At 41.7% G+C, this 15,070-nt stretch overlaps 1 protein-coding gene across 3 annotated transcripts in view; it reads left to right on the top strand.

Annotated features, from left to right (window-relative positions):
* Nucleotides 1-15,070, top strand: part of LOC135705309 (mucin-2) — a 35,434-nt gene that overhangs the window by 10,532 nt on the left and 9,832 nt on the right. For 2 of the 3 annotated variants that reach the window (XM_065226977.1, XM_065226976.1), the window contains exons 2-3: nt 5,664-6,244; nt 6,624-6,740. In XM_065226977.1, coding sequence (XP_065083049.1) covers nt 6,224-6,244; nt 6,624-6,740 — 138 coding nt within the window. In that variant the 5' untranslated portion in view covers nt 5,664-6,223. Of the gene's footprint in view, nt 1-5,663; nt 6,245-6,623; nt 6,745-15,070 lie in introns of those variants that run through there. The other variant, XM_065226978.1, reaches the window with a different exon arrangement.

Raw genomic sequence — 15,070 nt, 5'->3', positions numbered from 1 at the left:
AAATACAAATGTTAATGCTTCCGACGTCGTCACAGCCCACTTCTACCTGGAGCTATTCGTAAAAAGCTCCTCTACCTTGTCTCTACTGCTGCCGCTGCTTGGGATTAGAAAGGTAGGCAGTGAATTTAGAAGAACTAAAATGCCATAAATGCAACGAGTGACTGACTACATTTAACAAATCAGGCTATCAAAATATTTGTAGTGCATTGCTGATTTGTGGAGTAGTGTTAAGCTAAAATAAGGCTTGTTCAATCTTTAGATCAGCTAACTTATTGAGGTTGAATTATGGGGATACAATTAGCTTCACGCGCTACTGATCAACTATATGTTCAGCCTGTTGTTAATCAGCATTGTAAACCTTAAATCAACCAATAATCAGCTTCTGTTCTTACTGTTCAGCTTAAATTGTTACTTGGGTTATATTTTATTGTCTGAAAGTTTGAAAAGGATAGATAATTTTCTACAGCGTTTTTTCCGTGATGCAATTTGATGTGGGACACCCTTTATTTTTATAATATTTTTTTTTATTTTTACATACTTTGCCTCAGACGTCATTTCGATCAGAAATTCTGTTTCCGTGCTACAATTTTTGGAAAAATTTAAAAGGCGTATTTTTGAAAAAAAATTCAAGATCTAACCTAGAAAACCAGAAGTCGTATAACAATGTACAGACAGTATTGTAAATAACTACAGTTTAAGTCAACATCGCATACAAGTATGACATACATCGTAATATGTTTAAGTTAAATCGTATAGAATGCAAATTTCCGACTTATATGCGATGAATCATTTTTCCATCGTACTGTATCACAAATTAAATTGGATTATATCGTAAGGCTTTTCAAAATGAATTTGTTACTACAGATTAAATCGTAAATAATGTCAAATCAACTCGATTAAAAAGAAATTAAAATTTTCACGTATATAGCCTCCACTTTTGTAGGTATAGGCCCTTTTTTTGCATTCTATACGATTTGTTTGTTTGTATATATGTTTGTATATCACAGAAACAACTTTCAATATACGTGCATTCTGGTTGTCTGGGAAAATAGCCGAATGGCCGCAAACATGTGAAACAAGCAATTACGCAAATACAAATCTGAGAAGGTCGATTAAAAAAAGTTTGATATGTGATATGTGATGCTCCATTTATGTGCATCATATTGATTACTACTTTTTACTATACATCTGATTGTTTTAGATATTCTGTTGTTCATTGCTATACATATGAGCGTGCGTAGCCAGAGGGAATCCCCATCAAAATTGAATTATTAGAATAACTTATCAGATTTGCAGGGTTTTGTTTCACACAAGCAATACATACCGATACATAGTTTCTATATGACGAGAAAAGAAGTTCCTTGTACGACGTTTCCACTTCGCGGAGGTTAACTTTGTCGCTATCAGTCCTTGTTAAGAAGAACCGTTTGCGTGATTTCCTGAGATTATTCCGGAGATGTCTCAGCTCGGTAGTCCACCATGGTTTGCTGAAAACTGAGGTAATGGGTCGTCTTTTCCGAGATACATGCTCGATAAAAACTTCGTACAGCTTGTCATAAAAAACTGCAAGTGTTTCGTCCACTGTTCTGTTCTGCAGTAGAAGATCCCAGTCGATACCAGCAAACGCGTTGTTTAGGAGATCGTAGTCGCATGCTTTAAAATCGAAGTTGAAACTCTCGTCTTGGTCGTCCATTGCAGCCAGATCGTCGCTGCTCTTGTCGAGTAGTAAAATGAATGGCTCGTGATGATTGTCAACGGGTAACAGTGGAGTAGAGGGTGCGATGACGTCTAGGTGCTCAGGTAGGTTGACGAACACGAGATCGAGAAGTCTACCGTTCATGTTGACGAAACAGTTTATCTGCTGGAAGCCATTAACAAACGTATTTTCGATAAGGAATTGTTCGTGTTCCGAAGAAACGTTTGAGGGAACATAGCCATTTATATCACCATCCAAATGCCAGCGCAAATTCGACAGGTTAAAGTCACCCAGTGATAGAATAATGTCACCTTCTGAAGAACGGATTGACATATGCTGAACTGCTTTTGCATGAGCTGAATACAGTCGGAGCATGAATTCGGCGGAAGGTAAATGGTGACGATGTAAAGCGAACGATGCCCCAACCTTACGCAAACTGCCACTTGTTCCAGTTGGTCGCAGTTCGGCAAAGTGACAGGTTCACAAACGATGTTGTTTTTGACCGCGACGAGCACTCCTACTCCACGCGAGTACTGACTGGTCAATTCACTGCGGTCACATCTGAATAAGGTGTAATCCGAAGAGATTTCAGCGCTGCCGATGTCTTCTCGTAGCCAAGTCTCTGTGAAAACTAGCACGTCATAATCACAGCCAGACAGTAGTAAGCATAGCTGAACAATTTTGGTCCGTAAGCCTCTGACGTTCTGATAATAAATAGAGATGAACTGTTCAGACGGATTTGGTTTTGATTTGATTCCAAGCGATGCAATTTGTTGATCGGGTTGACCCCGAACGCTGGCAATATTGTTTTCCACACGAAAACGTGGTGGTATGAAGCAACTGGAAGCAATAGACGATTCAGGAAGTGCATAGTTCGTAACGTGAGCATACTTGCCTGTGGTAACTGGTTGGAAGACCCCGTCTCCGTACCCATACACAGGTCCAGGATGACTGCTGAGCGCTGGCCGGAGAGACACGACTGTGATGGGGGGATAAGGGGCTTCCAAATGGCTTGGGTTGTTGCATCCCGGGATGGAACTGTTTATTTTAAATCCACTATGAGAGGCTGGCTGATTGATGATTGTTTTTTTCACGCAGGTTCGGACATGATGCAGCAGAACCGCTTTTTTTTTGAACATGTTCAAACACACGGACAGTGACTCCTTCTGGCAAGTACCAAGGATCACCCACCACGTTGGATACAGTTTTGCAAACGAACACCTTGAAGGAAACAAATGATAGATCGTCCAAACGTTTCCCACGAGGAACTAGCTTGACAACTTTCACCGACGAAGAATCAACATTTGCAATATCAAAGATATGCTGTTTTACGTCGTCCTCTTTCTGGTTGGGGGCAAACGGGGTCACATAAAAAGCTACCGTGTCGTCAGACGTCAGGCCTAATCTTGCTACGCTCAAAGGCCCGGTACTATTCCTGTTACCACCAGGGTGGTTCGTGTTCCCACTCTTAGTCAGGGTGGTGGCTTTGCTGGTACTACGCTGGCTAGCATTGTCAGTATTCGGCTGGGTGAGAGATTGGGGTTCGCTGTTAGTTGGACCATTCGATTGAGTAGTAGAACTGCTGGATGGCTGACTGGGAATTATCTGGACGCGCCTGTTTCCCCCCAGAAGCTTGTCAGGTTGTTGAGCTACTGTGTTGTTGATCTCATCCAAGACTTCAAAAAAGGATGTCTCATCGCAGGATCTCGAGCGATTGATGTGATCAATAGTGTCGTCGAGGTTCAGCTGATCGATGGTCTGATGAAATGACGACTGATCGATCGATTGGTTTGTTTGTTTGACTTGTTGTTGTGGTCCAAAAAGAGTTTTGTTGATAGCACGCAGATTATCACCGTAGTTTCCTAGACGTGTGTCCATTGAGTCCGTTCTTATCAACAGTTCCCGTAGCGCCTTCATGATTATTTTCTCTCGATCGTGAACAGCAGGATTGAAATTCAAACGACATGAATCAGAGAACCAGTAAAGCCCAAAATTTGCTGACCATGCTACATATTGGATCTTGGTTAATCCCACGCATGTGTGACCAGACTCCATGAACCCCTGCACTTAATTACTCTTCCAGAACTCAAGGACCGCGAGCATGCTTGGCAATTATGCACGATTTGTTGAAGCTTCCAACGTTTGCTTGCAGATGGCGCTTCGGGGGAGGGACAGCGAACGGGTGTGAATAAGCAATGACAATATGCTAAATTTTGCAGATCACTAATCACTGATACACTAGCACAAAACACGGCAGCAACTGTGCACCAGATTGTGAGAGATTTGGCTCAAAATTTCACATGCGACCACGTCCGATGATTAACGACACGTAAAAACAATAAAAAATAGCGATTTAAAACTGCGACGAAACAAAGGTAAACAGTGATGTTGGACAGGGTAACCAAATTTTTTTGGAATAGGAAAGTTGAGAAATAGAAGCATTTTAACATTATAATCCCATACATCAGCTTGCAAAATATTGACATCTGCATCATGGAGCCTTTTTTTTTCAAAATGGTCTCAAAAGTCTCAGTGTGACTAATTGTGTTATTCGAACAAATTTTGGGGTGTGATTGATCATAGAAACTGAATTTGAAATCTTGAACTAGATAAATCTTATACCTAGGAAAAACAAAATCACGAATAAGATTTGTTTAAGATTATAGGCTATGAAAAAGCATTACGATTCTGAGCTTCAGATTATTTTAGATAGGCAGGTATTTTGAAAATTCTGAGGCTCAGAGGTTTTATTTGAGATTCTTCTACTAAGAAATTTTATTCATATGCATGCTTCAATGGGAATTCCCAGATTCGAAAAAAAAAAATTATAAAAATAGAAAATTTGCAACGTACTTGGATAACCACAAATCAAGATTTTTATGCTTCAAACATTTTTAAGAGAATTTCAAAAGAATAATTTTAAAAAATTCTGGAAAAAATTTCAAGAAAAAAAGAGGTTTTGAAAAAAAAATGTGATAAAATCTGAATTCCTGAAAGTCCTGGTGAATTCAAAAAGGATTCTGGATCGAGGTTTTGGGAAAAATCCAAGACCCTGGTACTTCAAAAAATATTGTGAATATGTGCTTGGAAAAATTGAAGACAGGCTAAGAAAAAATTTCTGAAAAAATTCTGAGACTAAAAATATCGACATTGTAAGACTTAAAATATTTAAGAACTCAAAGTTGTACCTTGATCGATGCATCCTTTTTTTTTCACAATATTCGGGATAAGTGGTTCAATCTTCAGAAATTGTTTTTGAAGAGAAAGGTTTTGGCACTTGGTTAATTTTTCACGATCTTGCGTCTATGATTCTCCTGATTTCTCCTCAGTATTTACCAAGTATTCCTCTAAAATTCATATGGAATAAATTTCGGAATTCCCTGCTCAGAATTTTCATGGAGTGGTTTCGTGAATTCCTTGAAATGATCCTCAGAATTTCAAGAGTTCTCCAAATATGATGAAAGGAACAATTTTGAATCTCACCATAGCATTCTTTTGAAATTTACCTCAAACAACACTGCATACAAGTTCGTTAAAATCAACATGAAAATCGAAGACATGTGAAAAGTTTCATCCAAATGGGAGAGGGTCGAGCTGGGTCGTTTGCTCATTTGGCAGAGAATTGTTCATGTGTTTTATATTTAGAGGAACCCTACTCTACTCCACATGCACATCGCTGACCGCACAAGCACATCATACCTACAAGCCGCCATGCGTCTCCTTCGAAACATTCATTGCTGATTGTCGCCATGCTTTTCATCTTACCCATCAATGCCGGCGTCACCCAGTCTCGTAGAAATCCACTTTTGAAAAGCATACTAGCACTTAAAATAGCGCTCCGCCTTTCCTCTACTACAGTCACGTAACACTCGACGACAATCTGACACCACTGAACCAATCTCCGATGCTTGATGAAAAATGACTCTGCTTTTCCATAATTCTCCTCCTTCTTTCGTTCCTCTTTCAGCTAAATTTAGCCACAAAGCCACGAGTTGTGGCCCACGACGTTCCATCATCCAACATCAAATCCACCTGCCGCTGCCGGTGAAATTTGGCTCAGCGCCGTCGTGATTGTTTGCTTCCTGATTCCCCCGATAGATAGATACGTAGTCGCTTTGAGGGTTTCGATTGTGAACCATATTTGGCATTGATTGGAATCGGAATCGGAATAACACGAGTCCGACCAAATGACGATCCCGGTTGAGTACGCTCCGACCGCCGAGGCATCGGATGATGATCCCATTCTGTTCCTGACGAGGCGGAGAGGAAAACATGTTTGTCCGCAGCAAGGAGCACATCCTACTAGTGTACAATAATAGAGTCGTTACCGTTGTCGTTGTTGTTGTTGATGTTGTTGTTGATGTTGATGTTTGTTCATAGTAGCATTTGTTGGAAGCTTTGGAATACCGAGCGCATACATAAACATCCCTCTCTGTGGACACTTCTTTCGGACTGGGAGAAGTAGTCGACAGCAGCAGCAGGAGCAAAAGCACTGATAGATAAAAGCAGGGAGCTACAGCCGTCATCATGGGTAATGGAATGAACAAGGTAATGAACTCGTTATTGCTTGTCGGGAGCCAAAAGAAAGAACAACTGAACTGACCTTGTTTGTAAACGAGTAGATTGGATTTTGAGCTTGATGACAGGATAATTGGATGAATGAAAAACGACTGGATTGGGAAAATAAATGGGGTGCTACCGTAATGCACCGAATACCGAACAGTTTTAATTAAATATTACATCCACTTGGAAACATAATAATTTATTAGATGAACATACCCAACGCTATAGGGTCCTCATAACAATTACGATTGATCATATTTGGCCTTGATTATCAACTTTTAAAAGTGTTCGGATTTCGGTGCATTACCTCAATTCTGTATGATTTGCCTTGGGATTCGATCGGTGTATTCTCTTTTTCTTTCAGGTAATGCCGGGGTTGTACGTAGGCAACTATCGGGATTCGAAAGACTATCAACAGTTAGATCGTTACCAAATCACGCACATCGTCTCAATACATGATAGCCCAAGGCGTTTCCATCCGGTAGGTATTATCAGTGATTATTTGATGTCTAGTCCGGTCTAGGCTACAGAAAGTTTTTAAAAATTTCTCATACAACTGAGTAAAAAGGACTCTCTCACTGAGTTATTCTCAGCGGCCGTGTTAATTAGGGTGCAAAATGAAATGTAAGGGGACAAAAGTGACCATCGAATTTTTCGAATCGACCATATACAACATGTTCATTGCCTCGAAATACAACCCTATGCAAAATTTGGGTTCAGTCGGACGTGATTTATTGAGCGCATAATCGTCAAAGTATGAACTTATATGAAAATCTTCCAAGGTACATGAAATTTCAGAAATGGGATTTTATTTTTTGAGACTTAAAAAAACATGAAACGACAAGATCCACATCCAGAAAATAACATTAAATTTTGTTTTATTAATGTTTCAATAAGACTGCTGAAATAAGTGAATAAGACTTTGACAATCTTTTTTATATATCAAATTTCCCAGTTGGGACCAATTTTAATTAGGATTGTGACCAATTTATTTGAAACAACATTATGATTTGTTTTAAAAAATTGTGACAAGCTTATGAGAAATTCTGTTCATTTTCGTAATAAATTGTCAAATGTTGTGAAAATATTTGATTGCTAATTTAATGTAAATGAAATCGATCACACTAGGATTTGTGATTAATACGGATAGAAGCTGTGGTTAATTTCGATAAATATTTTGATGCTTTAGGGGGCGACTCCGGCGTAATGGTTAATATCACGCCAAATTCCAAGTTCAAATCTCACCCGACAAGTCACGAATGACCCAATAGTGTTAAAGTGACTATAGTAAATGTGACCGATTTTGTATCATTGAAACTAATACCAATATAGATATTTCTTTGGAATTTGAGCTTGACATCTTTTTAAATTAATCTCATTAACAGTTTAGGCCTTTTTTTGATAAAAAGTTGAGATCAAGTCTCTACGATTTACTGTCCTGCCCGTGTTTTTTTTTCTAGAGAGTTCTAAAAGAAAATTATAAAGGAAAATCTTCTAAAAAAAGCTTCCAAATAATAAGCTTTTAATGAAGTTTCTTAAGAAAATTTTAATAAAAGCAGTAGGTTTCTTTCCGTTGTTTATTTGCTTTTTATAAGTAAATTTCATGATTACCTGTGACTTGTCAAATAACGTAAATATTTGAGACTTTTTAATGATTATTGGCACTATTATATGGTCAGTCAATGTTTTAAAAATATAGTTCAGCTCAGACATTCCAGAATATACAAAATAAATCACTAGAATGATTACGCTTGGAATTTTCACCTGACAAAATTTGTATCATCAGTAAACATACATTTGTTTACATTATAAAAAAACTATTAAATTTTAATTTTCAAAGCCTTTAAATTTAAGAATTTTTTTACTCAAATATATTCCATGATTTTCCAAAATACGTAGCATGTTTTATTGTATTGAATTCAATTTATTAACTAAATGTGTTTCAATACAGAAAATATTTGAAGCAGCGAACTAAGCAACTAAATTAAAACTGCTGTTTTCAAACATTTATTTCATGAAAATGTATTCATTGTATTGTATTTGCCAACCGGTGTTGAAAGCATCTTTAATAAAGAAACCTATTCTAACCTATCTTTGCCAACCGGAACACAGTGAACACACTTTTATTAACAGATTTTCGGTTTGAAGCAAATCAACGGCATTTTAATTTTTGAAAAATGATCTTCGTCCCCTATCCCCTTAAATACTTAATCAACCAAAATATGTTGAAGTTCATTTTTATTGTATTTTGTTCAAATCGGAGTCGGAGTCGGTTATTTTTAAATCAGATGGGTCAGAGACGGAATCGGTCGATTTAAATCCGACTCCACAGCCCTGCTTGCAATACATCAGGGGTGTAACAGAAAACACTAAAGCGGCAAGGCCTACTGTACGAACATGTTCGCTGATCCCCGTTGTGCTATTCGTTTTGAAATGTCCAACTACACTAAAACTCTGAACTAATTTGTGCGTCTATTTTTGTCCTAATTTGAATAAATGACATTTTTATACGCCACTAGCACAGAAAAACAGACATAACTCTTGAAATGAAAGTCTTAAAAAATATCATCAAGTGTATTTTGTATGCACATTAGCACCCTCTATCTTGCACATTACCAAGAATTGGTTTGCAACCAGAGCATCCCTCGTTCATGCATTTTCTTCATTAGTTTGCTTTTCCCTCGATCTGTCAACACATCAGCTGTATTGAATAAAAACAATGCAGATGCAAGTCAGTGACGTCGGTTTGATTGAATTTTGCAGAAATACGGATCCGTAGGAGATATTCACAGAAGCTCGCAGATGACCGCGGTGACGTTTAGATGACAGCCATGTCATGTCATGAAGATGTAGCGATGACAGACTAAAAGTTTACATTTCGTACAAAGTGAATGTGGAATATCATTAGTTCTAGTATATTAGTATCATTAGTTCTTCTATTTATACCTAAGTCTACTTATAAAAATAATTTTTGTTCGCTTAAAACTAAGCGGAGACTAAAATCTTGAGCAACAACTACTACAAACACAAAAAAAGAGTTTTGCTACAAGACTCCGAACTAAAGCGAACAAAAACTCAAGATTTTATCTTGAAATGACCCGGAGAACGCGTGCCCAAACGAAAGCCAAACAAATGGCAGCAGCTGCGGCTAACCAGCAGAGCCATGGCGTCGTTCAGGGTAATTCTACCATTCCAGCGTCTAACAATGCACGAGAGGCAACAATGGCTGGCATTGCTCGCGGAGAGAAGACAGTTGCGGAAGCTAGACGTGTGACGTCAGCGGTCGATGTCGATAATGGAGAAGCAAAAGAGTGTGATCGCAACAACGCCGAACGTTATAGGGTGCAGTGCAAAAAGTGTACCAAATGGTATCACCTCACTTCTGCTGAAATGAGCAACGAGATAATGCTCACAGATTTGTTTACGTATGTTACATGCATCGCGCGTAATCCTGCACAACCACCGACCTCTGTCACTGGACGATCAAGTACTTCGAGTACACGGAGAGCTAGATTGGCTCGTGAGTTGGAATTGCTGGAGGAAGAGAAAAGGATGCAGGAAGAAGCTCAACGGGAACAGCTAGAACGAGATAGGCTGATTAACGAAAGGGTTGCAAAAGAGAGGATCGAACGGGATAGGCACTATCTTGCCAAAAAGCGCGATTTGCTCATCCAGCAAGAGGAGGAAGACGAAATAGCGTTTCTTAGGAGTCATCGTTCGAACCGATCATCGGCGAAACGAGTGGAAGATTGGGTAATGAAGCAGGTGAAATCAACCAGCCATACTGGTACCGGCGTCGTTGTAGAGACGTCCAAGCCAGTCGAACCAAATGCCCATACGCCATTAAATTCGGTCGAAGCTCCAGACAAGCAACGAACTTCCACTCCTATCCAATGCGAAATGCTAGAATCTTTCCCTGTGGAGAACGAGCCTGTTAACTTCAACGATATTGACCTTACAACCGGCAGTATCACGATCGGTGAAAACGAGCTTGAATCCCACATTGCTACAGGAGCTTGTAGATAAATTGCCAGCGAACGTTAAGTTCAACTGGGCGATGTATCAACAACAGTTTCCGGTGGTGGATCTCAATGTCTTCAGTGCAAACATGACCCGTGTAGCATCAGCAACCAGCAGTGTGTCGCTATTCACAGTTCAACCGAAGAATCCCAGAGATGAACGTGCTAGAACCAAGGAGAAAGTTTTCGTGAACGCGAACTCGACGACGACGAGAGACGGTTCCACGTCGGCGGCCAATGCAGATAATAGTGCGGGAAGGAAGTAACGATACGTGAATGCGAGTGGAAAGAGACCTGAAGATATCAAGAAATGCTCAGCCTGTAATGCGCTAAATCATCAAGTTGGTGAGTGCTCAAAATTTAAGGGGCTCGCTCTTGATAACCGTTGGAGCATTGTGAAGGAGCACATACTTTGCCGACGGTGTCTGAAACCACATCCTCGTTGGCCATGCAAAGGAGACGCATGCGGAGTTAACGGATGCTCCAAGTTACATCATCGTTTGCTGCACTACGAACCATCGGCGGACTCAAGCACAACCGACCGGACAACGAATGCTACGGTAACTGTGCATCAGAAATCAGCTCCACTTACACTATTTCGAGTACTTCCTGTCACACTATACGGAAAATACGGCAAGGTCAACACGTTTGCCTTTCTTGACGACGGGTCATCAGTGACTTTAGTGGAACGCACAATTGCTGATTCTCTAGGTCTGGACGGGCAAACGGAGCCACTTTGCATCCAGTGGACTAGCGGCATAAACAAGAAGATATCGGACGCGCGTATGGTACAGATGGAGATTTCCGCACAGGGCAGCAACAAGCGTTTCAAACTCGGAGGAGCCTTCACAGTGGATGGTCTAGGGCTACCAGAGCAATCCCTGAACTACGATGAGATGACAAACCAGTACAAACACCTGAGGAAGTTGCCTGTACAGAGCTTCAAGTCTACTACTCCAGGGATACTGATTGGGCTCAACAATTCGCATCTCCTTGCCACGCTGAAGCTGCGAGAAGGTCGTGCACAAGAACCTATCTCATCGAAGACTCGTATTGGCTGGGCCGTATATGGAAGCATATAAGGGGGAGAACAGCTGAAACACCGGCAGATGCATATTTGTGCTCATACTGCGACCGCTGATCTACACGAATATGTTCGGGAGTTCTTTTCGCTAGAGAGCCTCGGGATTGCGTTGGCACCTAATTTGGAAGGTGCCGAAGCGGAACGGGCCCGGAAGATATTGAAAGAGACTACAGCAAGGACTGAGAGCGGAAAGTTCGAAACAGGGTTGTTGTGGAAACACGACTATATCGAGCTACCGGAAAGCTGACCAATGGCAGAAAAGCGTTTAAGATGTCTGGAGAAACGGCTACAGAAGCATCCAGCATTGTACGATACTGTACGCTGGCAGATAGCAGAATTCTTGTTTAAAGGATATGTGCACGAGGCAACCGAGGACGAGTTGAATGGCTTCGACCTACGACGTACGTGGTACTTGCCTCTCGGTATCGTGGTGAATGCACACAAACCCGGCAAGGTTCGTTTCATCTGGGATGCGGCGGCTAAAGTCGAGGGCATTTCACTAAATGACCAGCTATTGAAAGGCCCGGACCTATTTCAGTTCCGTGAACGCGAAGTAGCAATATCGGCGGATATCATGGAGATGTTTCTCCAGATTCTTATCCGCGCTGTCGACCGCAGTGCTCTACTGTTTTTGTGGCGGGATTCTCCGGAGCTGCCTATCAAGATAATTGTTAGTGAGAATTTTCGGTTTCGGATGCAGCCGAAGGAACTCGATCTTCAGAGCGTGTCCAGTTTGTGAACAACTTAAAGCTGGAAATATATTTGCATTAGCTTTAAGGTTATAAAAGTAAAGAAACAAGCTTACAATTCGTGTTTCCTTCTTTTTCCTGCACCTCTGATTCCCTAACCTCAATTTTACTAGAGTTACAAACTCACTGCTAGAAATTTAGGTATAATTAGTTTGTTTGTTTGTAATTCAATTCTGTCCTGTACATTACCGTTTAGTTTTCAAAGTTTGAAGTTTTAGAGCAATAGAAACTGAAATAATAATGATAATGCTGTAAATTAAGCTTTTATCTTCCTAGCGTGTTTACACTGTGTCAAATTACGATCCTTTTTATTTCTTCTTCTTTTATTAATACTCTAGTCCGTCCGTTTTCTTGTACCGCTAACTGCCAAGGTTAATTTAAATAACGAGGTGCGTTCGAGGTACCCAGTGGGCTTAACAATCCCCAGCCCGTACATCCGGTTCGAGAACTACTTGCGGACCGGCTTTACTTCCGCTTGGTCCAGTTGGAACCTCGACCACCGCTAGTTTGGTCACCGGTCGTTTGTATACACCGCTCTTCGTTCTGACCACTGCCTGCCGCACACTACCATCCTTCGCCACAATCACGTCCTCGATGATTCCTCGAATCCACTTCTTCCGACTCGACTCGTCGGTGATATACACAATATCCCCTGCCTTCACCGGACTCGTTCCTCATGCCATTTGGATCGTCGATTGAGTGACGGCAGATATTCGTTCAGCCATCGTTTCCACATTTGATCAGCAAGGTACTGCGACCGTCGATATGTATCCCGGAGTGCTTCAGCAAGCTCGGTTTCAGTTTCAACGAGCTGACCGTTTGATGGACCAATGCGTAGAAAATGGTTTGGAGATAATGCTTCTGAACCCTCGGCTTCTTGCGGTTGATACGTTAGCGGGCGGGAATTTATCATTTCTTCAGCTTCTACTAGTGTGGTTTGCAAGATCTCATCGGTAAGCTTTCTTCCGTCGTCCAGGGCTCGCATGGCTTGTTTAACTGAGCGCACCATGCGCTCCCACACTCCTCCCATGTGAGGCGCTGAGGGTGGGTTGAATCTCCACTTCAATCTGGCGTTCGTTACAGCTTCTGCGCACTCCTCGTCGATCTGCCGAATTAACGTACACAGCTCCTTGCTTGCTCCATGCAAGTTCGTCCCGTTGTCCGAAAACATTTCCAGTGGGGCACCACGCCTGCCCATAAATCGTCGAATTGCCATTAAACAAGACTGCGTTGTCAAATTATAGGACACCTCCAAATGAACCGCCCTCACCGTAAGGCAGGTGAACACGGCAATCCATCTTTTTTCCGTACGACGACCAATCGTGACTTCCAGAGGACCGCAGTAATCCAGACCCACAAAGCTAAATGGTGCTAGATACGGAGTTAATCGCTGGACTGGAAGGGGAGCCATGATTGGAGCAACCGGATGGCATTTATGAACTCGACACCATTGGCAATTTCTGGCTACGTTTCGCACGCCAGCCCGAAGATTTGCAATCACAAAATGTTGGCGCAGCTTGTTTACAACTGTTTCGTTGTTACTATGGCCAAACCGTTTATGAAAATGTTCAATCAGTTTTAGTGTTATTGTGTGATTTTTAGGAAGGATGACTGGAAATCTAACGTCGTATGGAAGAAATTCAGCCGCTTCAGTCCTTCCTCGCATCCTCAGAACGTTGCATTCATCCAGGAATGGTGACAATGTGTATAGTTGACTACTCTTCTCTAGTTGCAACTTGTTCTGCAGCGGCAACTGTTTGTTCTTCTTCAAGATCATGATCTCGTCTCCGTAGGTATCACACTGAGCTGCTCTCCAAAGACAGTTTTCGGCATTATGGTATTCATCCTGCTGCAGCGGTTTCACCACCGATGGTAAAGAGGCAACAATGAACTTGTAAAGTTTCGGTTCCATGGGTACAACTTCAATCGGTAGCTGTCGAAGTTTCCTGCGGCAGTTAGAGATGAATCGATAGACCATTCCAATGGTTCTCACTAAAACGTTCCAACGGGAGATCCTGCTCGTGTCAATGACGGGTACTTCGAGTTTTATTTCGTGGAACAGTACCGAAGCTCGTAATTCTTCTGCAATCACAACCGCCACGTTTACTTCTTGCGGCCAGTCCTTCTCGGGTAGATGGAGGAACTTTGGTCCACAAAACCATTCATCGTCTGCATCCGGAACGAAATGACGCCCCCACTTTGTTAGATCGTCAGCTATGTTGAATCTACTGGGAATCTTACGCCAGTCGTCCGCATTTGTCAGGCTTAGAATTTCTCCAATTCGAAAGGATACAAATTGCTTGAACTTTCTTTGATCAGAGTTAATCCACGAAAGCACTGCCTGGGAGTCCGTCCAGAGAAAACGACGCTTTATGGCGAGAGAGTGATTCGACTCGACTGCATTCATCATTCGAGCACCCAATACTGCTGCTTGTAGCTCCATGCGAGGAACGGAAAGCTGCTTGATTGGTCCTACCTTCGACTTCGCCATCGCAAGAGAGATTCGTGGAGTGCTACCATCCATTACGCGTAGGTACACTACACAGCCGTAGGCTTGCAGGCTACCATCAACAAACACATGAAGTTCCATCGTTTCATTATCTGCTAGCAGCATGCCACCGAAATACGGCCGCGGGATACGAAGACTGGCAATTTTCGGGAACAATTGGATCCAGCGAGTCCATAGCTGGAAGCATTCGTCGCTTATTTCATCGTCCCACTGACTTCCTGTACGCCAAATTTCTTGCAGCAGTATTTTTCCGTGAACGATGAAGGGAGCAACCAATCCGAGTGGGTCGAACAAAGACATTAAGCACTTCAACGCAGTTCGTTTCGTCGGCCGAACATCGCCTCCTGTGTACGGTTTTAGTTCGTCTTTAAACGTCATAGGAAAGGTGAATACGTCTTCTTCGGGACGCCAGACAATTCCAAGAACACGTTCTGTAGCTGCATGTTTATC

The sequence above is a fragment of the Ochlerotatus camptorhynchus genome, unplaced genomic scaffold (assembly GCF_037179485.1).
Source record: "Ochlerotatus camptorhynchus isolate MF236.1 unplaced genomic scaffold, CSIRO-AGI_Acam_v1.1 ptg000265l, whole genome shotgun sequence".
NCBI classification, from domain to species: Eukaryota; Metazoa; Arthropoda; class Insecta; order Diptera; family Culicidae; genus Ochlerotatus; species Ochlerotatus camptorhynchus.
This window is presented reverse-complemented; position numbering and strand designations above follow the sequence as displayed.